The following is a 26,400-nucleotide window of genomic DNA, read 5'->3' on the forward strand; positions in this document are numbered from 1 at the left end:
TACCTCTGTTACACCTTTGTAGGTATATTTCGTGATTAATTATGTGAGCCGTGTCATTTTCTATTATGTCATGTATGTCAGTGTGTATGTAGCCCTAGAGTTATACATTGTGTCTAGTTTGGACAAAATCTGGCAGGCTGAATGACTCATTAGCTTTGAATGTCTCATGAGGACATTGCTGGAGAGATTTATACTTCTAAATTCAGAGTTCTATCCCCTGACTATGAGGTTCTTCCATTGACTGTTTCATGAATGTATTGCAACTGTAGGATTAAGACTCTTCTTTTTTGGAAAACTGGAGTGAGACTTTATTGCTAGGGGTCAAAATTGGGATTTTCATAGGAGAAATTCCACCATTAAAGTCCCCTATAATTATAGACCACCCTTGGTTGATTCAAACCAACAGCATGTATATACAGTTGTGTTCAAAATAATAGCAGTCAGACATCACTAACCGGATCAATCACTGTTTTTGGTAGAAATTATATTTCTACATGGCAAATAATTTACTAGCAGGTGTAGTAGAGTAATAGAAATCCAACAGACCCAACAGTCATGACATGCATGCTGCTGATTCTGTGTAATTGAATCACTAATTGAAAGGGGCATGTTCAAAATAATAGCAGTGTGGAGTTCTATTAGTGAGGTCATTCATTCTTTGAAAAACAGGTGGCAATTATTGCCCTTATTTAAGGAAGGAAGGCAGCAAATGTTGTACATGCCGGTTACAGTGCATTTCTCTCTGAAATTCTGAGGAAAATGGGTCATTGCAGACATTATTCAGAAGAACAGCGTGCCTTAATTAAAAAGTTGATTGGAGAGGGGAAAACATATAAAGAAGTGCAGAAAATGATAGGCTGCTCCGCTAAAATGATCGCAAATGCTTTAAAATGGCAACCAAAACCTGAAAGACGTGGAAGAAAGCAAAAAACTACCATTCGAATGGATAGAAGAATAGCCAAAATGGCGCGGACTCAGCCAACAATCAGCTCCAGGAAGATGAAAGAAGGTGTAAAGTTCCCTGTGAGTACTGTTACAATTAGAAGACGCCTATGTGAAGCCAAGCTATCTGCAAGAAGCCCCCGCAAAGTCCCACTGTTGAAAAAAAGACATGCTGAAGAGGTTACAATTTGCCAAAGAGCACATTGACTGGCCTAAAGAGAAATGGCGCAACATTTTGTGGACTGATGAAAGTAAGATTGTTCTTTGTGGGTCTAGTGGCCGGAGACAGTTTGTCAGACGACCCCCAAACACTGAATTCAAGCCACAGTACACTGTGAAGACAGTGAAGCATGGTGGTGCAAGCATCATGATATGGGGATGTTTCTCATACTACGGTGTTGGGCCTATTTATCGCATACCAGGGATCATGGATCAGTTTGAATACATCAGAATACTTGAAGAGGTTATGCTGCCTTATGCTGAAGAGGAAATGCCCTTGAAATGGGTGTTCCAACAAGACAACGACCCCAAACACACCAGTAAACGTGCAACATCTTGGTTCCAGACCAACAAGATTGATGTTATGGAGTGGCCAGCCCAATCCGCGGATCTTCATCCAATAGAAAACTTGTGGGGTGACATCAAAAATGCAGTTTCTGAGGCAAAACCAAGAAATAGAGAAGAACTGTGGAATGTAGTCCAATCATCCTGGGCTGGAATACCTGATCACAGGTGCCAGAAGTTGGGTGACTCCATGCAACACAGATGTACAGCAGTTCTCAGAAACAGTGCGACTACAACCAAATATTCATTAAGTGATTCAAAGGAAAGCAAAATCTTCAAACATTTTGTTTATATAGTGAATGTTTGAGTTTGTAAAGAAGAATACAAACACTGCTATTTTTTTGAACAGTCTAATATTCACTTTTCTTCCATTTTTTTAGAGGAACAACACAAATTTGATATATTTTTCTTCATGTTTTCATTTGGAATAGAATGTGTCGTGTTCCCAATGCATTTGTGTGGATGGAAATAAAAGCTATTAGAAGGATTTTCAGCTTTATTCACTTTTTTCAACACACTGCTATTATTTTGAACACAACTGTATATGTAAAGGATCAGTATTGGGTGGACTGTACCTTTAATAATATGACATGACTGAGAGCAGTAGCCAACTAGAAATCTTACTTCATATTTGAACCTACTTTAAAGTTGATGAAAGATGATTTGTTATTAGTGTTCTGAAGTTACTGCTTAGCTCAGTTTACATAGAATTATCAGGGTTAAGTGTAGTGACCTAAAGCAAGCATTCATTTTGCAGTGCAGTAAACCAATACGGATTTGATTACTATGGGTTACCACACTATTAGTATTCTTGTTTCCTTATGCAGTGCCTGTTTTACAGCAGCTCCATCCAAAACATAATTACCATTTTGGAAGGGATGGGGAAGGGTTCTGTCACCTTTTCTGGCTTGATCTCTGTTTGAAAAATACTAGATGATGATGTCCCCACTTTCCCAACTTGGCTGTGACAAGATGATTTTGGCTTTTGAACTAAGCTACTTGTATCACTGGCCTGTGTTTTCCATATGTAGAATGGACAAGAGAGCACAGTAATGTTGTGTCATTCTGCTTTCTAGTGGATTCTTCAAAGGAATACATTGGAAAATGCTCAGCTACGTCTGTAACATCCATGCTGGGTTTGGTGGTGGTCTCCCTGCCAGGAAACACAGAAAACAGTATAGACTTGCAGGGTCAAACCATGACACTCTCGACTGAAAACAGAGAAATACACTTGGCATTGAGTTGCTTTTCAGTTAAACATTTTATTGTTAAAGGAGCCGAAATATGAACCTTAGACAGTCAAGATGTGCTACGGTTAGTCAACCCGCTGAGTCACATGGAGCAGGGAGGAAGGTATATGCCCTTGCCTGGCAGATGATCTTGGCTTGCGATCCAGCCGCAGGTTGCATTTTAGCCTTTCAAAGGGAAGAGAAACCATGAGGCCCTGTGCTTGATGACCAGAGAGAGTACAACATCATCTCAACACAATCCTAGGCAAACTGTATGGATTCAATGAACACAGGAATCCTGTAAAGACAAGATCACAACACACGGGATCCCTATACACACATTTACATACTGCTCACTGTGGGGAGGATAATATGTTGACTATGCACAGACTGGCTTTCAACACTCACAGACATTCAAGCTTATTTATTCCGGCAGATCAAAGCACATTGATGATATGCAAAGTGCAGTAGCTCTCTATAAACAAGAGGATGCATCAGATATTATATGTCAGGGGCAAGGGGCCAGCATTACTCTGATTATGATGCCCATGGTATTGCATTTCACCCTGTGTCAAATTATATTTTAAAAAAATAATGCCAGTGTGTGTATATATATATATATATATATATATACACACACAAACACATGGTGTCCCAAAGTCGACATACATAAGGAAAATAGGAAATTGTATCTAAATATATCTTTATTTACAATATATTCATTATAAAATTTTACAAAATATTCACACACCCAAAGTCTTCTCATATGATAATATGTGTTTGTTATTTTTTCCTATGTATAGAGACTTTTGGGACATTATTTATATATATGTATATTATAGCCAGATGTACATCTCGCCAGCCTATAGTCAAATAAAATCTTCCGTCCTTCATTTAGACTGGAGTGCCTCTAGATGTTGCACACCTTTAGGTTTGGTTCGCATCTGCATGATTTGTAATGCATTTACTGAAGTGCAACAACACACAACAATTCATTTAATGTTGTTTTCTATGGGGCCTATTCACATCTATGCATTTTCCTGCATTTAATTTTGAGAAGTGGTGCAGGCACTTGTTTTGGTTCAGGAAGGTGCAATTTTGGCCCCATAGACTTAAATGGGGGCGCATGAAAATGCATGGACATGCATTCTTTGGTACATTTCTGGTAGAGCTTGTGTTTAACAACCAGGTTTATACTCCTCCCAAAAAATGCATGAAGCATGAAAGCACATCAAAAATGCACTTGAAAAGGTGCGAAAACATGTTGCAAAAATACACCACAAAATGCACGTGAAGTAAACGCACAGGTGTAAACCTAGTTTTAAAGGGTGCCTTGACTGAAAATAGGTTGGGAAACACTGTTCTAGTAGATAGAGATCTCTGGTGGACAAAATCTGATTTATCAACAAGGCAGCTACACTGTGCACATTGCTTTTTTTCTTCAATAAATAAGCTAGATTTAATATCTTCAAAAAGATATTAAAAGAATACACATTACATTCAATATCAACCAAATGCAACATTTTTTTAGGATACCAAAAATGATACATATTTTTATTGTCTTTACAGGCACAGAAAGTCAGTCTTGCACTAAAATACATTTTCTACAGGGACCAAAAGACAGGAGTCAAGCACACCTTTTACATTGTAGTCGAAAAAAGAAGGGTATTCGTGTTGCCCAGTAAAAGCAGTCAACTAGCAGAGGTTACAAAATATAAATACACATGTTACTGGCTGGGCAGCATATACTTTTCTTTCTTCTGTAGCAGCATCAGGGTCACGCAAACTAGATGATCAGTTAAAAAGTGACACTAAACAATATTCACCAAAATAACACCAACTGCTCCTTCCCCCTCTCCTCTTTTTCTTTGGAACGAGCAGTTCACGTTAGTTGTGGTCATGTGCACTGCTCTTTGCACACTACAAATCCCATAGTCTGTAGTCCAGCTTGGAAGCAAACAAGAGAGGGTGGCTACATTCCTACATACAGTGGGATACAGGCCCAGACTGCGACAAAAAATAGGCCTGGGCATTTTAGACTGAGGCGCCCCGAGCCCAGGAGCCATTCCTTTGGAGCCTAGTGGCGGGGTGTGACCCTGGTAGATCTGCCACTGATGACAGTTTTTTTTTTTTTTATTGTTTTTTATCATTTTATTTTATTTATTTTTTCAGAATTTTATTTTTAATTAATGTTTACATTTTTTTTTTAGAAGCCCTATATGGGAGCTTTGGTGAGATATCAGGGGTCTAAACAGACCCCTGGCATCTCACCTTTGAGACAGAGTAAGGAAATTGCGGACACAGTCCTCAACCTCCATCTCTGCAGCCTCATCAGCACAGAGTGAATGGATAGGAATAGCTCTGTACAGAGCTTCCCATTCATTCACAAACTGAAGCATAGTAAACACAGTTTACTATGCCTCAGTTATGAATGGACACAATCAGTGATATCACAACGATATGAGATCAGACATATTTACCAGCCCCTTCCCTGCTTTCCATTCTGAAAAATCCCCAGCAGCAACTGGAAGGAGAGGAGAGAGGGGAACCCGGTAGCGCTGCAGGGGATGGGGCAGGAGAGCAGACAGAGGCCCACATGGGGAAGCAAAAAGAAGATGGATAGGAGGCTCAGTTGGGTGGCATATAGAGGAACAGATCCATCCATTTTTTGCCTGCAGGAGGTAGAGGAGGTGAAGCAGGCATTCAGCAGTCGCAGAAGAGAAAAACATAGATTGGTTCCTCTATATGCTGCTCCTCCTATCCAGGCAGCCTCTGCCCAACAGAGATATGCCCAGTGTGCCCTACGGCCAGTCCAGGCCTGGTTGGATTATGGGGAATGAATGTAGCCACACTCTATCGGGACGATTTGAATCACAGCAGCAAAAAAGGAATTTGAAGATTTGGAGGAGGCTGAGTGCAATAGAAGGGACTTTTCTGAGTTAAGAATACAGTATATACTTAAATAGATTTTTCTTTTACCCAGAATTTAGTGTCACTTTAAAGTACTCCTGTCATGAGGGAATAATGAAGGATGCCATTGTTGACCTGTACATCTGAAGGTTTCCTGGCTGTCAAGCTGATGCTCTGTCATCAGCCATTTCTCAATAATTGTCCTATATCACATATTCTGACCTTAATTTACAGCTTGATTGTTCTTGGTCTGTGGCTCAAAATTATTGAAGCCAGACACAGCCAAGCAATTAGCATTTCCAGAAGGAAGCCAGTAATCGCAGCTCACAAATTCCTCTCATGGTGCACTTTAACAAGCTCCATAATTGACATGTATTCTTACACAGAGGCACAACAACCACATGCACTGTACATACAGAAAGTTAACTTACATTGCAAAGCAATATCCTGTTATATTTTATGTATAGAAAACTCACATCCACACAATATAAAATACTATTGGCTATAATGACATGCTGCTAATTAATGCACATTCTTCACAAACAACACTTTTCTCATGCAGACAAAAGAAACAATTGTACGAACATCTAAGCACAAGCACAATATTTAATAGGGATGTCATCTACAGTATCTACACACAGACAGGATTCCAAAGAATGTACAGTGCTTCTTGTAACTGTGGGAAGTCAAAAAGGTCACCTTCAGATTGCCAGGTGTATGATTTAAACCCATAAAATACCATCTTTCAGAGTTGTGAGTGCAGTTTTCCTCATTCCAGCTTCATAGGTCATGTGCAAAAATATGTTCAACTTGATTTGGGGGGGTCATGATTTTTAAGCATCATTAAGCACAAATGGTATCTAAAATGCTCATATTGACATAACAACATTATAATTTAAACAACATTATAACTCTATCAATAATTACTATTATGACATCCCTGAGCCTCTAACTACCATCTATGCATGCATAAATTTAAATCTTGGCTCTTCTGTGGTCATACCTCCTCCTTTTCTGCATGCAATAGCTGGATAGGCCTGAACGTTGAAGAACAAGCTCAGGCTCCATGATGCAGTAAAAGCTTTTGCTGCTCTTCACTATGCAGACCATAAAAGAGGGTATTCGGTGCAAAAGGTGTCAGGTTCTGGTTCATATTTTAGCTGCTGTTTACTGCAAAGAAATGCTGGTCTAACATAGGGTATTAACTTCAATAGTGTAATGTAGATAACATTTCTGAAGCCACATTTGACCTGCTTTGCTTTTCTTTGGAGGAACAGGTCCTATTGGAATGAATTTGCAGTGTAGGAGTAAGCAGGTCATAAGCAGTCTTTTGCTGTGTTTTGCATTCAAACACATAGATTTGTTCTGCAGCATGTTTGAATGTTCAGCAACATTGGCATGTGCATAGGCCCAAACAGAGTATAAATCTTCCCAACAGGGATAAGTGTGGCAATTAAAACCAGAGAGATATGGTTACTTTTTTTTAGATTTTTCAGGCCTAACAAAACCAAAAGATGTAATTAGATAGATAGATAGATAGATAGATAGATAAATAGAGTGCATTCATTAAGTAGACCCCCCTCACTTTTTTCAGTGTTGTTATGTTACCGCCCTCCGCTGGCCTGGGCTTTATGGCACAGTGGCTAGGTGGAAGCCCAGATCGGTGGAGTGCTGCAGTGATGGTTGTCCTTCTGGAACTTTGCCCTATCTCCACACAGGATCTCTGGAACTCTGTCAAAGTGACCATTGCGTTCTTGGTCACCTCTCTTACTATGGCCCTTCTCCCCCAACTGTTCAGTTTGGCCCAGCGACTAGCTCTTGGAAAAGTGCTGGTAATGCCACACTTCTTCCATTTGAGAATTATGGAGGTCACTGTGTTCTTGGGAACCTTCAGTGCAGCAGAAATATTTCAAAGCCTTCCTCAGATCTGTGCCTTGCAATAATTCTGTCTCTGAGCTCTGCAGTTTCTTTTGAACTCATGGCTTTTACTCTGATACAGTCTGCATTGTCAGCTGTGAGGCCTTTTATAGAGAGGTGTGTGCCTTTCCAGATCATGTCCAATCAATTTAATATACCACAGGTAGACTCCAATCAAGGTGTATAAACATCTCAGCAACAATCAAGAGAAATAGCAGGCACATGAGCTAAATTTCAAGTGTTGTTACAAAGGGTCTGAATACTATGTGATACTTCAGTTTATCTTCTTTTTATAAATTTGAAAACATTAAAATTCTGTTTTCACTTTGTCATTATGCGGTACTGAGTGTAGAATAATGAGAAAAGAATGAATTAAACAACTGTAGTATCAGGCTGCAATATTACAAAATTTAAAAAAAGTGAAGGGGGTTTAATTACTTTATGAAAGTGCTGTAGATAGATAGATAGATAGATAGATAGATAGATAGATAGATCCTGTTTTTTTTTCTTTTTTACCACATCCACTAAGCTAAGTGAAAATGCCTTTGCAAAGTGAATGTCCTCAATTCTATTAGTAAATAAGAGTCAATGTCTGAGATTTGAAGTTTAGAGAGAGAAAGTCTGAAGACAAACAGCTCCTGCTGTGTTTTTTTTTTAACCCATAGCACTCTTTGACGTCTGTCTTATGATATCATGTTAAATTCATTCTTTATGTTTAAAACAAAGGTTTTATATGAATACTAATAAAAAAAAAAATCAGGAACAGTTAAAAAAGGTATGAAAGCAACTTCAGGCATTTACCTTGTCTTACGTGCCTGCTCTGTTGCCCAGGCAGGCTCACCCACTTCTCCCCTGTTCATTGAGAGACCCCTTATTAGCTACTTAAGTGTTTTTATAAGGAAGAAGAATGGTTATCAGATCTTAGTTTCACAGATGGTTCTTCTGGGATGTTGATCACTTAGTAAAAAGGAGAAGCCAGGATCGAAGGGATGCAGAGGAAAGACTTTTCTGGCTTCGGTAATGATAGAAAATTTGAAGTGCCTTTTCTTATGCAAGTCTTTTACCTTTAAATAAAGCAGAACTCCAGGAAAAAAACTGTGCTCAGCATAAGGCAAATAACTTATATCTGATGATGACTATCCTAGGTCTGGATCGCTGCTGTTCTGTCAAGGTCCTACCTTTTTCCCAGAGGTTATGTTACTCCATGTGCTGGCATCCATCTTGGATTTCTGCTGAGCATGATGGGAATCTTTTATGCCTTCAGGTCTCTGAGGTCCATCCTCCAGAGGGGTGTGGCTGAGTACATATAAGCCTGGGATCTGCACATGCTCTCTGCACTTGTGTCTTGTGTCTTGGTCTTGCTACAGCTCTGTGTATACGCTTGTGACTCTTCTGGTATTCTGACTCGGCTTGTGACTAGACCATTCTCTGTGTTTCCCTTCGATCTGACCTTCCGTTGCTGAACCCGGCCCGTGACCTGTGATTCTCTGTCTACTGTTCTGTACTGTTTTGTCCCGTTGTTGTTGACCCGGCTTGCCTGACTACGCTATTGTCATTCTCACCAGCTACACGCCATTGGCGGCGGCCATTACCGCAGCCGGGGTGTCTCGGGGGCCGCGACCTGGTTCCTGGCTGCGTCAAGTCCATCCCCACCATCAGGGGCCCTGGTGAAGCGCAGCCTGGAACTTAGACTCCGCGCCCTGAGAGACTTCGGTCTGTTGGTGGTGGTTGTCATCAGCCAGTGCGTTACCCTGCCACTAGGCCTACCTGTCCGTTCCACAGCCCTGCCCTGACATGTTCACTATAAAAATCCTAGCTTCATTGATGCCAGATACTATAGACATAGCACTTCTTCTGGCGTTGCAGCTAATAGTGCTGTCTCTCATACAGGGAAGCAATCCTGTCATTCACCCTCTCTCTCTTCCAGTGCTGTCTACTCACAAAATGCCTTGTATTCTATTTACAGAATACAAGGCATTCTGTGAATGGACAAAGAAGGTCCTGTTGTTTACTCACCACTCCTCTCCCCTTGTCTATTCACAGAACACATTGTATTTTGTGGCTAGAATGAAAAGCATTCTGGGAATGGACAGCAGTAGAGCAAAGTGAGGATGAACAACAGGATCAATTCCCTTTATGATAACTGGAGTTCTGACCCGCAGCACCAGAGGAAGAGCGCTGTTTGTGTATTTGGCATCAATGACACTAGGATTTTTACAGTAAACAGCAGCGATCTAGACCTAAGATAATTGTCATTAGTGAAAAACCTATGCTTTGTACAAAAGATAAAAAATCCTCTTTAAAATGTCTGAGACATTAATTTTGCATACTATATATAGTAAGTATACTTTAATAATACACACACTTTTGACGGTTGATGAGGTTTTTCTTTTCTTTTGGTGATGTTGGTTATTACTGCATAGTTATCATGCTCATTAATCATTATCTAAAAAGTGTTAGCTGAGCACCTGTCTGGCTGTGACTTATGGGTAATTAGTGGAGATAAATCTTTGTCCCTGCCTCGCCTATTGATCTATCCCTGTGCGCTGTGATTATTAGCTTGTTAATTGGTATGGATTAGTCTCCCATCGATAAAATCTGCTTAGTTTGGGATCAAACGTTTTACGTTTGGGAACAGGGATCAGCTCATGGTGCGAGAAATAATAAGAAGGAACTCTCACTGAAGACTTCTAGCAGTTCTCACATATTCTAGTTAACCCTTTATTTGGAAAAGCCTCGAAAATATTTCTTCAAATCCTAAATAAAAAAAAATGCTTATATATTTCCTCCTGCAGCTTCCACACAAAATATAACTTGGTCAATTTTCTGTGTATAGCCATCCGGTTAAACCTTCGTCATACCGCCTGCTTACGTTGTAATTTACCGGTAGCCTTTGAAAAAAAAAGCTGTGAATTATTCAGCAAGAAAAAAGTATCGTATGCTTTCTTAATACAACACTGACTGTTCGCCAGCTATCTGCTGAGGTAGCCAGAGGAAATGCAGAAGCCAACGCGTTGCACTTGTCGAAGGGAAGCTGAATAATTACACCAATAATGAATTCTGGGCACATTTTATCTACTGTATTATTTTGTGTTGGCATGACCGCCTTCCAGACATTTTATAAACAAGAGGATTATTTACTACGCTATAGAACTCACCGAGCCAGAGAAATATAACAAGTTATATATTTCACTGGGCTTTTCTCAGTCACATTAAGAGTCCTTTGTTTTTACAGAAGCAATAGCTAGAATAATAATCAGCTGCTCCGGGAATCTGGAATATCATTCATCTTGCATATCTGCAATAAAATTATTGGTTAGCAAAGGGTTATCCTCAAAGTGAACCTGTGCATTACAGTGTGAAACAACCCCCCCCCCATTCTCAGGGCTAAATACTTTTCCTTCACTTCACTTTTCCCTTCCACCCCCTACCCAGCAGCACATCACTTTCCTTTACTCCCTCCCACTCCACTTGCACCACTGGGTGGAAAAGTTGCCCCAATCAGAGCTGAGGCTAGGTTCACACCTCTGCATGTTGCAATTGATGCATTTTTTAACATGTTTTTGCAGTGTTTTTTATGTGTTTTGCCTTTTTTGCCAAAAGGAAGTATTGATTTGATGCCACTTTGATGTGACTTTGGATAGGTGCGACCTTGATGCAATTTTTATGCTATTTGAGTGCCAAAGTCACACCCATCCAAAGTCACATCAAAGTCGTATCAAAGTCAATACTTTCCTATTGGCAAGCCCCCCAAAACGCATAAAAAATGCACTACATGCATTTCTGCCACACATCCATTGAGTCTATTGAACCAAAAACGCATCGCGTTGCATTTAAAAAAGTCCCTGACCCTCTTCAAAACATAGCAGCGGAAAAACACATGCCATAGGATGTTAAATGGGCTGTAGTGCATTTCTGCAAAATGCACTAAAAACGCATAGGTGTGAAGCAGGTCTTACACAGGACAGAGGATTAGAGATGAGCCAACCAGCAAACACCAATGAGTGAGCGAAGGAGCAAAGAAAAGGTTAATCCTGCCATAGACGGTTTGAATCTCAGCAGGTTCAGCGGGGATTGGCTGAAATTCGAACCATGTATGGGCAGTCTGAATATAGCCAAGTTGATCGATCGATCAACTTGGGTACAACCAGCCTGTCAGATTTTACATGTGATTACTCCTAGCGGCTATTATAGCTGCCAGCAGTAATCACTGTGTTCTCCTGGTCCAGAATAACATAGCTCCGTGGGAGCCTCACCATGTGAACTATGGCCATCTTTCTATAATAAACCATACTTCCCATATTATCTTTTATATTATTTTATATTTGCTTGTTTTGATGGTTGATTATTGCTAGAGTTATGTATGCCTATCGCTTTGGGAATTGATCCTATCTCCTCCTCCCATTTTAGTTTTTTAAATCCTTATATATTTTTATTTCTTTAATTTATTTTATTAAAAAAAGTTTTTTATTTTTTGTATTGGGAAGTGCGATTTATTATAGAAGTATTTTTCGGTACTTCCCCTTTAAGGTCTTTGGAGCCGTCCTTAGTTCATGATGAATTCCTATTCATGGTGAGGCTAGAGTTTTGAATCTCTATTTTTATATGTGTTTAAAATGACCACTGATCCCAGAATGAGGTTTGGTTTATAATGAACCATGGATGTTAGCCAGAATGAAAGTAAAGTCTGTGTTACTCATAATGAGGCTTGGGTGGCTCAATTTCTTGTTGGGATGGTATACCAAATAAGCGCAATGGGCAGGGGTGTATTTACCACAATGCAACCAAGGCATTTGCCTAGGGCAGCATTTTTCAGGAGGGCAGCACTGCCCCTCGGAAGAAGGAACGGAAGAAGGACACACGCGGCATGGGGACCTTGTGGGTTCCAAGAGAGGCTGGGGGTTTCATGATGGTGTATGCACAGCCCGACTCTCATTCCTGGGGATGTCTGAAGCTGTGAAGGTGAGTGTCTTTCTCTACCTCGCTGCAGGGGATGGTGGCTGTTGTATGGGGGGCAGTGTAGTGGAACGCTCTCTCGGGTGGGGGGCATGGGTGTTATTGGTTAATGTCAGGCTTGCAGGGGTGATTTTTGTGTTGCCTAGGGCAGCACAAAAGCTAAGTACACCACTGGTGATGACCCAACATTCCATGTCCCGGAAGATGTAATCTATGACGACACATGTTGGGAAGAGCCTGTTGTGATGTCATTGTGTGAACCGGAAGTTGGCCATTTTCCTCCCCCTCTGTGGAGTTTGATGGTTTTTACTGCGCTGGTTACTGATTTATTCTCGTTAGTGCAATATTATTTGCTCTTAATAAAAGTGGCTACAGTTGTGGGGCATTTGATTCTTTTATTTTTGGGTATTCACTTGCACACTTGGAACCCCTGGCTTGGTGGGCTTGGTGGAGTGATCCTCTGGTGGAAAGTGATCCTACCTTTAAAGGCTTACTATTATGGGTGATCCATATGGATTATGTTCAAATGTACTTTTTGACTCTTATTGGTCTGAAAGTCATGGGAGTCTAGTAAGCATATTTTAAGTCTCAAATTGGTAGTGGAACACTAAGAAGTGAAGTTGGTTGAATATTCTCACGAGAGTGTCGCAAGTTAATCTATCTATCTCGACTTTACTCATCATTTTTACCGTATTTGCCGGCGTATAAGACGACTTTTCAACCCGTGAAAATCTTTTGAAAAGTCGGGGGTCGTCTTATACGCCGGTATACGGCGAATCGGTGTCAGGGCGGCACTTTTTTGAGGGGCGGCGCCACCCCCCTGTCCTCCTCCAACGGACACCAAGTACAGGGGTGGGCAGAGGGTCTGCTGTACCTTACCTGGCTCCGGTCCCGGTCCCACGACGATCCGGTCCAGGAAGCGCGGCCGCTCCTTCTTTCAGTTCGGCCGCTTGATGGTCCCGCCGCCCGCTCGGCTCCGCCTCCTCACCGGTGATTGGGCGCCAGCACTGGAAAGGCACACAGGCGACCAATCACCGGCGAGGAGGCGGAGCCGAACGGCCCCACGAAAATCAAGTGGCCGAACTGAAAGAAGGAGCAGCCGCTCCTCTCCCCCACTGACACTAACGATGGGGCACTATTCCTCCTCCACTGACACCAACGATGGGGCACTATTCCTCCTCCACACTGACACCAATGATGGGGCACTATTCCTCCTCCACACTGACACCAACGATGGGGCACTATTCCTCCCCCACTGACACCAACGATGGGGCACTATTCCTCCTCCACACTGACACCAACGATGGGGCACTATTCCTCCTCCACACTGACACCAACGATGGGGCACTATTCCTCCCCCACTGACACCAATGATGGGGCACTATTCCTCCCCCACTGACACCAATGATGGGGCACTATTCCTCCCACTGATACCAATGATGGGGCACTATTCTCCCCACTGACACCAATGATGGGGCACTATTCCTCCCCCACTGACACCAACGATGGGGCACTATTCCTCCTCCCCACTGACACCAATGATGGGGCACTATTCCTCCCCCACTGACACCAATGATGGGGCACTATTCCTCCCCCACTGACACCAATGATGGGGCACTATTCCTCCCCCACTGACACCAATGATGGGGCACTATTCCTTCCACTGATACCAATGATGGGGCACTATTCCTCCCACTGACACCAATGATGGGGCACTATTCCTTCCACTGATACCAATGATGGGGCACTATTCCTCCCACTGACACCAATGATGGGGCACTATTCCTCCCCCACTGACACCAACCATGGGGCACTATTCCTCCTCCCCACTGACACCAACGATGGGGCACTATTCCCCCTCCCCACTGACACCAACGATGGGGCACTATTCCTTCCACTGATACCAATGATGGGGCGCTATTCCTCCCACTGACACCAATGATGGGGCACTATTCCTCCCCCACTGACACCAATGATGGGGCACTATTCCTCCCACTGATACCAATGATGGGGCACTATTCTCCCCACTGACACCAATGATGGGGCACTATTCCTCCCCCACTGACACCAACGATGGGGCACTATTCCTCCCCCACTGACACCAATGATGGGGCACTATTCCTCCCCCACTGACACCAATGATGGGGCACTATTCCTCCCCCACTGACACCAATGATGGGGCACTATTCCTTCCACTGATACCAATGATGGGGCACTATTCCTCCCACTGACACCAATGATGGGGCACTATTCCTTCCACTGATACCAATGATGGGGCACTATTCCTCCCACTGACACCAATGATGGGGCACTATTCCTCCCCCACTGACACCAACCATGGGGCACTATTCCTCCTCCCCACTGACACCAACGATGGGGCACTATTCCCCCTCCCCACTGACACCAACGATGGGGCACTATTCCTTCCACTGATACCAATGATGGGGCGCTATTCCTCCCACTGACACCAATGATGGGGCGCAATTCCTGCCACTGATACCAATGATGGGGCGCTATTCCTCCCACTGACACCAATGATGGGGTGCTATTCCTCCCACTGACACTAATGATGGAGCACTATTCCTCCCACTGACACCAATGATGGGACACTATTCTTCCCACTGACACCAATGATGGGGCACTATTCCTCCCACGGACACCAATGATGGGGCACGATTCTTCCCACTGACACCAATGATGGGGCACTATTCCTCCCACTGACTAATGATGGGGCACCATCATTGGTGTCAGTGGGAGCAATAGTCTCCCATCATTGGTATCAGTGGGAGGAATAGCGCCCCATCATTGGTATCAGTGGGAGGAATAGTGCCCCATCATTGGTGTCAGTGGGAAGAATAGTGTCCCATCATTGGTATCAGTGGGAGGAATAGTGCCCCATCATTGGTGTCAGTGGATGAAATAGTGCCCCATCATTAGTGTCAGTGGGAGGAGTAGTGCCTCATCATTGGTATCAGTGGGAGGAATAGCACCCCATCATTGGAATACCATACTGAAATAGCATACCATATTGAAATCAAATCTGATGTTTTTTCATTTTTATTTGGTGTTGCCTCGGAATGGGGGTAGTCTTATACGGCGAGTATAGCTCAAACCCTATATTTTAACAGGAAAAGTAGGGGGTCGTCTTATACGCCCAGTCGTCTTACACGCCGGCAAATACGGTACTTGTATTGTTTATGTATTATTTATATACTAAATTAGCATAGCACATGGTATATTATTTTGGCTGTGATAAATATGTCATGGCGTGCTAGCAGCTTTTCTCACACACATTTTCATTTTTTGACGTGCACCACATGCGTCTTATTGGACACGTATATCTAAGGACTGGTAAGCTGAAGTTTATTACATTGTTTCTTTGGGTTTTGTTACACTTCAAAGCTGGATGGGCAAATCACAGATTTACTTTGTTGCATAGAATGTTTCTTTTTTATGGTAAAGATTCAATATCCTAAACTTATAAAAGATCATAATCGATAGTCCTGTATAGAAAACTCCAAGAAACAAGTAGAAAAGTAATAGCAAATCGCTAATCCTCTCCATTAGATAAATCCCAAACGCAATCGCAATCTGCTTGTCATAAACAAAAGTCATAATGAGGAAAATAAGCAGATTGCCATTGCTTATTTTTAGTTTCAACGTTTCCGGAGTCACTAACTGAACACGTTTGCAAGCATTAGGTTACAATGAAATCAGAACTCCTAACCTGCATAGAAAGACCTAGATAGCAACTGAATGTGATCTGAGCATAATTAGAAAATAAAAAATATGCAGTATGTTGCTGCAAGACACTGCTGCAATACATGTACATTTCCCCATGTTTTGTCTCTTTAAACATACTGCAAGTTCAGAAGAATACCTGTTAATCCTGTTGGAAATCCAGTGTGCTTCTAAGGATGTCCAGAGATGACTTGTTTTTTTTTCAACTTGCTAGTGAGCTGATTGAAAAACAGTGAACAAATTCCTCCATCCATACAAACGAGGTGGATGGAGGAAACCTCCCAGCTGTGCTATTGTATTCTGACTTCACTGTCACAATACACAATACACTGATCTGTGGCTGCAGCTGATTGGCTGCAACCGCTGATTGAAAAAGGTTTCCAACATTCCCATTCAACAGAAGGTGACCATTAGATTGGCTTCTGTCAAGCAGGAACAGCCATTTATGGATCAAATTCCAATCCATCTATGGCTGACTGAACGTCCTGTGAACTGACAACACAAGGCCCCTTCAGTGTGAGCTGTGTATAATACATTGCAGTCATATTCATTGGGGTCTTTTGTGACCCATTTGATTCCCTTCTATGCAGCCTACCTCTCTGAGCAACACAAAGGGTGGTGCTTATAGCCAGAGAACACACCGACCTGTACTTTTTATAGAGTAATTTATAGAAAAACATTTATCATTTTAAAATGATAAATGGTTTTCAAAACTTTTTACAAATAAATATCTGAAAAGTGTGGCATGCTTTTGTATTCAGCCCCCCAGAGTCAATACTTTGTAGAACAACCTTTCACTGCAATTACAGCTGCAAGTCTTTTTGGGGATGTCTCTACCAGCTTTGCACATCTAGAGAGGGACATTTTTGCCCATTCTTCTTTGCAGAATAGCTCAAGCTCTGTCAGATTGGATGGAGAGCGTCTGTGAACAGCATCTTTCAAGTGTTGCCACATTCTCAATAAGATTTAGGTCTAGACTTTTGACTGGGCCATTCTACCACATGAGTATGCTTTTATCTAAACCATTCCATTGTAGCGCTGGCTGGATGTTTAGGGTCGTTGTCCTGCTGGAAGGTGAACCTCTGCCCCAATCTCTAACAGGTTTTCCTCTAAGATTGCCCTGTATTTGGCTCTATCCATCTTCCCATCAACTCTGACTAGCTTCCCTGCTGAAAAAAACATCCCCACAACATGATGCTGCCACCACCATGTTTCACGGTGCAGATAGTGTGTTCAGGGTGATGTGCGGTGTTAGTTTTCCGCATTACATAGCGTTTTGCTTTTAGACCAAAAAGTTTGTTTGTGGTATCATGTGACCAGAGCACCTTCTTCCACATGTTTGCTGTGTCCCCCACATGGCTTCTTGCAAACTGCAACTTCTTATGGCTTTCTTTCAATTTGCCACTCTTCCATAAAGGCCAGATTTGTGGGGTGCACAACCAATAGTTGTCCTGTGGATAGATTCTCCCACCGAGCTGTAGATCTCTACAGCTCCTCTACAGTTACCATGGGCTGCTTCTCTGATTAATGCTGTCCTTGCCCAGCGTGTCAGTTTAGGTGGACGGCCATGTCTTGGTAGGTTTGCAGTTGTGCCATATTCTTTCCGTTTTCAGATGATGGATTGACCAGTGATTTTTTTTTATTGTGATTTTTTTTTTATAACCTACCCAGCTTTAAACTTCTCTACAACTTTATCCCTGACCTGTCTGGTGTATTTGTTCACTAATGTTCTCTAACAAACCTCTGAGGGCTTCACACAACAGCTGTATTTATACTGAGATTAAATTACACACAGGTGGACTAAATTTACTAATTAGGTGACTTCTGAAGGCAACTGACACCACTAGATTTTAGTTAGGGGTATCAGGGTAAAGGGGGCTGGATACAAATTTTGCATAAATTCGCCCTCCTCCCAGTACAAATCCACCCCCCCCCCCCACTGAAATCCCCCCTCTCAGCACAAATCTTTGTTACCCCAGCTCATATCCTCTCTCTCCCCATATGCCCCCAGCACAAGTCCCCCCCCCCCAACACAAACACAAAAAATCTCCCACTCCTAGCACAAATCCTCTCTCTCCCCCACTTCAAATCCCCCCTTGCAGCGCAAATGCCCCAAATCCCCCATCCTAACACAAATCCCCCCAAAAAATATTTCCTCTCTACCATATACTGTCCAGTTATGAAAATTAGGAACATTTATAAAGACACCTTTTAAAAAAACTGACAGTCTTAATTAATATTATTTACCTACTGTAAACATGTTTACATCTCATTGAATGTCAACAATGTGAATAATTAAAATTAATAAAACATAATTTTGATTGGGTGATGTGTCTAATACACCATGGCCTTTAGCTTTTTATAGCACACAATGAGAAATACTGTATACTGTATGTAGGCTGTTATTGTTGGTCTCTGTCTTAAAATGATTGTTACCTGAACTTTCATTCTCAGTATAAAGGACTGTGTTGGGACATACATACTTCTCTCTTGACAAGTTATTGTTAATAGCAGTGAATCGTGAGCAGTGACCTCCAGTGACCCATCAAATTTAAAGCAAAGCTTTCTAGTTTAGTGTGGGAAAGAGCAATTGATTGGTAGCCCTTGGCAGTTGCATGTCATTTGCAGTTTGTGCATTTTGTACAATATGATTCTAAGCAAAGCTATAAAAACCTGGACTAGCATGGTTTTGTCTGTCTGGCAGTGTTAAAATATCAAAAGGCCACTCCATCCAAAACAGATAATATGAACAGATGCAGATTATATAACAAGAGACATAATATACCTGCGTGATGTTTCAGCTCGCCATTAATAACATTTTTGGGTGGACTGAACCTTAACACAATCGTTTTTGGAGCATTTTTATCCAGAAGATAGATGGATGCTAGTATACCAGCTAGCAAAGCAGTGCACTCACCGCATTCATGTCAATGCCATTGGTGTAGGACCAGGCATGCTGGAAATACTCTTCAAGGCGCTGCCTTAGTGGGTTGGGGATTTGATGGAAGCGGATGAACTCCTTGACACGCAGCATCTGAGTGTGGTAACGCGCAGTGCCGGAGTACAGACGCTGGATTATGGCAGACACATTGCCAAAAATGCTGGCATACATTAAAGCTAAAAGAGACAAATACCAAAAGATAAAATACCCAGAAACTACAATAATGAGAAAACAACCATAGAAACTGGTTGATATCTGACATAAATATTTCATTAATACAAAAAAAAAACATTTGCATCCTTCTTTTTAATAACGTTTGATGTGGACAATGTGTTTCATTGTGTTTGAAATTCATTTTTAAACATTTTCCGAAACTCTTGACAAGCATACACCAGGGGCGGACTGACAACTCATGGGGCCCCCGGGCAATAGGGGATCATGGGGCCCCTGTGTCCTTGCCCAAACTCAAAAAAGCCTATGAAAAAGGTACCAGGGGCATCTCATGGGGCCCCCTACTGACCCCGGGCCCTCGGGCAGTGCCAGAGTTTCCAAATGGTCAGTCCGCCCCTGGCATACACTGACATTTTTTCATTTAAAGTGGTACTCCCTATAGTGCCAAGGTGAGGTGAGGGCAACTTCATGTAGCTTCCAGTCACTACTCAAGCTCCCTACTAGATTCAAAATTTTGACTCAAGTAGGCCACTTCCTATGCCTCCTATTAATGTGTCATTAAAGCGGAACTCCAGTCAAAATTAAAAAAAATAAAAGTCAGCAGTTACAAAAACTGTAGCTGCTGACTTTTAAAAACAGACATTCACCTATCCCTCAATCCAGCGGTGTCTTCACCACAGCCAGGTTCACCGTCCGTCCTGTGTCCCCGGTGCCAGAATCTTCAGTGTGGACACTCGGCTGTGACAGCTTGCGGCTTCACACTGGGTGCCCACTTTGAATGTGCGAGTAGCGCTGCTCTTTGTGAATTGTCCCGTAATCTTCTGGGACCTGTCACGTGTCCCAGAAGAGGGAGAAGAGAAGACAACTTCCACTTCTGATCGCTTAGGCGATTGCAGTGGAAGTGGGAATGGGCACCAGTCAAATTCAGGTACCCCCAGCTCTCCAAAGGCGCCAATCCTTAACGGGGCGCGGGGGACAAGGCTTTAAAGTGGAGCTTCCCCTTTTGGGTGGAGCTCCGCTTTAAACACAAATCATTATAAACTGTAAATACATGTTATATTACATTGAGGTAGATTTCCTAAAACTGGAGAGTGCAAATTCTGGTGCAGCTGTGTGTGGTAGCCAATCAGCTTCTACGTTCAGCTTGTTCAATTAGGTTTTGACAAAAAAATGGAATCTGATTGATTTCTATTCACAGCTGCACCAGATTTTGCATCCAGTTTTAGTCAATCTCCCCCATTGTGTTCATACTCACTTTCCCACTACAGCATTCTTTTTCTGTAGATTGCAAAAAACCTGGTTGATCCAGCTGTTCTCTGTTCCTCTCTCCTTGTCTGTGTCCCCACTGCAGCCTGAGATTGTGTAGATCAGCCATTGCCTCATCTACTGAACATCTCCAGTTTCAGTTCCCTTCTAAGCTGTTCATGTCTGCCTTTTTCTTATTTGTGCAGTCCACATGATCATAGAGTCACACATGTGGGCATATACACAGTGCTAAATGACAATCTCCTCCCTCCTGCTCCATGACCTTGTATTGCTAAACACTATGGAGCAGGAAGAAGATGAGAGCAGAAACAGCATACATCAACAAAGTACTAGAAACTCATCAGAGGCCGCTCTAGGCTTCGTTTGAGAGGGGAGAGGGGACAGCGAAAGGGAGGAGAGAGGGAGGGGAGGAGAGGACAGGGGGAGGGTGGAGAGAGGACAGAAAGAGAGAGGACAAAGAGGGGGGGGGGCAGAGGGGGAGAGAGGATGGAGGGGGGGACAGAGAAAGGGAGGGGGAGAGAGGATGGGGGGGGGGCGGAGGGGGAGAGGACAGGGGAGGGAGAGAGAACAAAGGGAGGGGAGGGAGAGAGAACAAAGGGAGGAGAGGGAGAGGAGACGGAGAGAGGACAGAGAAGGGAGGGGGGTGGGTGAGAGGACAGAGAGAGGGAGAGAAGAGAGAGGATAGAGAGGAGGGGAAGATGGGAGAGAGGATGGAGGGGAGAGAGAAGGAGGGGGGAGAGAGGACAAAGGGCGTGGAATGAGAGCAGAGGGGGGGAGATAGAACAGAAGGGGGGAGAGGACAGAGAAAGGGAGAGAGGATGAGGGGAAGGGGGGGAGGACAGGAGAGAATATATAGAGAGGAAGGAGCATTTTATGATGCTCAGTGTGCTAAGCTAAAACACTGGGTTTAATACTACATTAAATTAGAAATTAGCAAAACATTTTCTTCATTATGGATAGAGTTTTTTTTTCCCATCTGTGTCCCATTGGGGAGATTTCCGTTCACTTCTTATCCCAAAACCAAAACAGGAAGTGAGATGGAATCACTTGGGCACCCCCCCCCCCCCCAGGTCACCAGAACTATTGTCCCTATAGGAAGATTTCCCCTCTGATACTTTTCAAAAAGTTTAGGATTTGTTTTTACTTTCAATGATAATAGTAAATAGGGCAGATAGAGGGGGTGAATCTCCCTAATGGTTCCTCTCTCCTCCTCCCCCTCCCTAAGAGTTTTGCCTTTGGTTATACTTTAAATGTTATTTTCCTTTTAAACTAAGGAAGCTAACATATCACCATTGTCTGCAGGACTGATAGATTGCAGTCAATATGGCAGCCGCTGCTAAATGGAAATTAAAGTGCTTCAACCTTTATTGACAGGCAGGGACCTGGGGCCTAATTTACTTGGCCAAGTCCCAGATGACAGCACTATTGGGAAAATCTAAACCTCAGCCTGCAATAGCTGCAGGAAATTAGGTTTCCCATTGAATGTGGTATGGAATGCAATTTAGACGTTACATACAAAAGTCACATTAACCTGAACCAGGGTAAAGCTTCCTAACAAGGAATGATCAACCATTTTATGTAATACACAAAATGGAAATTTATAGCAATCAAGTAAAATATCAAAAGCCCTCCAAAAAATATTTTCATACAACTTTGCAATTATAACAAGCCTTATCTGTTCTCATAAAGCAATGCAGTGGGCACAGGATGCACCGCCATGTGTCACCCTATAAACAGTTGTAGACAGTAGATCTAGTCATCATCTGGACGTTTATTATATCATTTAAACTGTTTAAATTAATTAAAATAAGACATGTTAAATCTTCATAGGTGTGATGGTAGCATTTAAATGCTCTTACTATGTGCTGAATTAAACTGTTTTCAGAGAATAAATATATTCAGACATTTGCTGCTGGATTTCAAATGAGCTGTTTATTCATATTACAATACAGCTGAATGAGCCTGACACACTGACTTAAACCTACAATTGTATCTATACATGCAGCCAGGGTTGGGACAAGGGGTGGACAGGAGGGACGGTTGCCCTGGGCACTGGGGTGTCATGCGAGGTGGGGGGGCACCACAAAGAGATTGGGGGAAGGGGCTTTGTGTTGTGAGGGGGAATTTGGGGAGCAGCAGTGGGTAAGAATTGTTCTAGGAGGGGAAATTTGGGGAGGTGTTCTACTAGGAGTGGTAATTTGGGTGGGTTTGTGTTAGAAGGGGGGGGGGGGGGGATTTGTGCTAGGAGGGCGTTCCACTATTGGGCTCCCAGGAAAGGACCCCGGGCTCGGCTCTGTTCAGTCTAAAATCCTGGGCCTATTTTTTATCCCAGTCCTGGCCTGATTGAAGGCCTTTTTCAGCCCTGTGTTAAGAGTTTATTGACCTATTTATTTAAAAAGAGAACAATCATTGCTTACTTTGTCCTAACACTAGCACTGTGCAGATGTTCCTAAGTCCATCTTTGAGCACTGATGTTACTTCTGACCTGATACATAGATTAAACAAGTTCCCACCAGATGCTTTTGAAAGTACACACAAGTCAGTTGAATGGGATTCTTCAAAAACTTATCATTGTGGTTCTGAAAATGCACAACAATGTTTGGTAATGTTGCCATGAAAGTTCAGATGCCTTGCAAGGAGCTTTTGATGGACCCTATTTAGCTGACTTTGATGCTAAACACCTAAAAAATGCAGCACAGGGGACTTTTTCATCATACTGTACTCATGTTGGTATGAACAGCCCCTATTGGAAAAAATGATTTTTTTCCCTACTATGCGCTTTGCCCACTATGGAAAATGCAGCAAAATGCATGAAAACACATGTGAGTGGGTCAACCCCCTTGTGTATATATTGATGTAGTGTACTATCCACTTTGCCTTTCCAGTGCCTTTTGTTTTTTATTTTTCTTTATAAACAGGTTGAACCATATGTACTATGAACTTACATCCAATCAGCATGACACAAATGGAGAAGACCTTCTCTGAGTTGGTGTTTGGGGAGACATTACCAAATCCAACACTGGTCAGGCTGCTAAAGGTGAAGTACAGTGCTGTCACATACTTGTCCTTGATGGAGGGCCCCGAGTTTGAATCTGTGTCATTGTAAGTCTTTCCGATCTGAATGGCTAAGTTATCCAGCCAGCCAATCTTATGTTCCATGTAGGGCCGCTCCACGTTGCCAATGGCATACCAGATGCAGGCCAGCCAGTGAGCTATAAGGGCAAAGGTGCACATTAGGAGGAATAATACAGCTGCACCGTATTCAGAATATCGATCCAGTTTTCTGGCAACTCGAACCAAACGTAGCAACCGAGCTGTCTTCAATAGGCCAATCAAAGTGGTTGTCTAGAGGAGAGATTTATAAATGTAAGACATGGAATTCTTTATTTTAAGAAACATCCATGCACATTACAGAAACAAACCCTACTCACTTCACGTGATACTGTTTTTTCATTACCCAAGTGCGTAGTGCACTTTCACTGAAATTTATGGTCATTCTACTTAACAAGTTATATATCTGTTTATGTTATACATTCACATAGTTCCAATAAATTCTGCAATACTCAGCAGGAAACATGTGACCATCCACTGCTTGTGTTTCTGCTACAGTCACACACTCCTTGTAGAACGAAAAGGGGCTGAGACCAATTACCTTATATAATAAAAGCTAAAGTTCCTAGAGTTCTGCTTTATCTGTTCTAAACAGAAGACTAGACTCATTTGTTTAGAAGTCCCAGTGCGGACTGATGCAGGTGCGGGATTCGCAGCAATTCCTTTTCATTTCCTGCACTGCATCAAAACCGCGCTTCCTTTATGTAAACTGCTGTGGGTGTCAATGTTAATGACACCCCAAAAACAGTTCGCAAAAGGAACTGGAATCAGATCCATGTGATCCAATTCCAGTGCGGAAAAGAAAGGTGAGCACACCTTTTTTGTGTGGGTGCGGTGCGATTTGAGCCGTACAAAGTGAAAGGGCTCAAACTGAACTGCAAAGAATCACATTTGATTTGGACAGGAATGTGGTGTAAAAGATATTCTTTGAAAGCATGTTGCCTACTATAGTTTTCTTCTCTCTTTTTCTACTTGTTACTATCATACTTACCTGTCCTGGATCCAGTGCTGGGTCACCTCTGTGTTTCACCAGGAGCTCAAGCATTGTGGTCTATCAGGAAACAGTTCTCTTGTTCAGTGCTGCGACCAATCAGGAGATAGATAACTTGCAAAGCAACACAAGGCTCAGCATTCAAGCAATGCATTGCTTTGCTGCAACTGTACCCCCTGCTGCAGTACTCACATGTGCATCCTGAAGCATCAGAGAATTCTGTGACTCTGGTATTCTCCTGTGTGTCTGTGACACCAATGTACCCTGCAGCATCCATGAATTCTGTTTCCTGTAGTGACCCCAGTCTGCCTCTGGGTACACTGTGACTCCAGCGCACCCCAGAACATCCTGTGTCATCTAGTGACTCCAGTGCACCCTTGTGCACCCCATATCTCTAGTGTATCTCAGAGAATCATGTGTCATCTTGTGACCCAATGTGCCCCATGACTCCAGTGAATCGCAGAGCATCCTGTGTCACTGTCCCCTGGTGCGCTCTGTGATTCTAGAGCATTCTGTGTCGTTTAGTGACTCCCAGGGCAATCTGTGCACCTCAGTGACATGTGTGCCTTCACACAGTCTCTGGCACTCTCTGCAGTTGTCTAACTCACTCCACTCCACTGACAGCACACTCTGCTGCCTCTCTACCCCCAGTTACATTCGTGCAATCACATAGATTGTCCTTTTCTCAGTGGATGCAGACTCCTGACCATTCCACTTACCCGAAAGAGATACTACAGTGCTGTCGAAAAGTATTTGCCCCTTCCAGATTTTTTTTTTTCACACTTAAATGATTTAGATCATCAAACACATTTTAATATTTTAAAGATAACCCAAGTATATAAAAAATGCAGTTTTTAAATGAAGATTTTATTTATTAAGGAAATAAAGCTATCCAAATCTGCCTGGCCCTATGTGAAGAAGGTTTTTTTGCCTAAACCTAATAAGTGGTTGTGCCACCCTTGACAGCAACAACTGCGATCAAGCATTTGCGATAAATGGCAATGAGTCTTTCACGTCACTGTGGAGAATTCCGTCCCACTCTCTTTGGTAGAACTGTTTTAATTCTGCCACATTGGAGGGTTTTAAAGCATGAATGGCCCGTTTAAGGTCGTACCACAGCATCTCAATGGGATTTAAGTCCGGACTTTGAATAGGCCTCTCCAAATCCTTCATTTTGTTTTTTGAGCCATTCAGAGGTGGACTTGCTGGTGTGTTTCGGATTATTTTCCTGCTGCATAACCCAAGTGCACTTGAATTCGAGGTCACAAACTGATGGCCGAACATTCTCCTTCAAGATTTTCTGGTAGAGGGCAGAAATTTTTGTTCCATTAATTATGGCAAATTGTCCAGGTCCTGAAGCTACAAAGCAGCCCAAGACCATCACACTACCTCTACCATGTTTGACTGTTGGTATGATATTCTTTTTATGAAATCCTGTGTCAGTTTTACACTAGATGTAATGGGATGCACTCCTTCCAAAAAGTTAAACTTGTCTCATGAGTCCACAGAATATTTGCTCAAAATTATTGGAGATAATTAAGATTTTTTTGGCAAATGTGAGACAAGCCTTTATGCTCTTTTTGGTTAGCAGCAGCTTTCGCCTTGGAACTCTCCCATGGATACCATTTTTGCCCAGTCACTTTCTTATTGTTGAATCATGA

General features: G+C 42.6%; 1 protein-coding gene across 3 annotated transcripts in view; it reads right to left on the reverse strand.

Annotated features, from left to right (window-relative positions):
- KCNH6 (potassium voltage-gated channel subfamily H member 6) overlaps positions 1 to 26,400 on the reverse strand; it is a 247,120-nt gene that overhangs the window by 22,012 nt on the left and 198,708 nt on the right. For all 3 annotated transcript variants that reach the window (XM_089674594.1, XM_089674593.1, XM_089674595.1), the window contains 2 exons: positions 23,583 to 23,982; positions 19,177 to 19,376 (listed from right to left, as the gene is read on the reverse strand). In XM_089674594.1, coding sequence (XP_089530720.1) covers positions 19,177 to 19,376; positions 23,583 to 23,982 — 600 coding nt within the window. The remainder of the gene's footprint in view (positions 1 to 19,176; positions 19,377 to 23,582; positions 23,983 to 26,400) is intronic.

Source organism: Staurois parvus, unplaced genomic scaffold, assembly GCF_062004578.1.
Source record: "Staurois parvus isolate SC_StPar_1 unplaced genomic scaffold, SC_StPar_1.0 ptg000151l, whole genome shotgun sequence".
Classification (NCBI taxonomy): Eukaryota; Metazoa; Chordata; class Amphibia; order Anura; family Ranidae; genus Staurois; species Staurois parvus.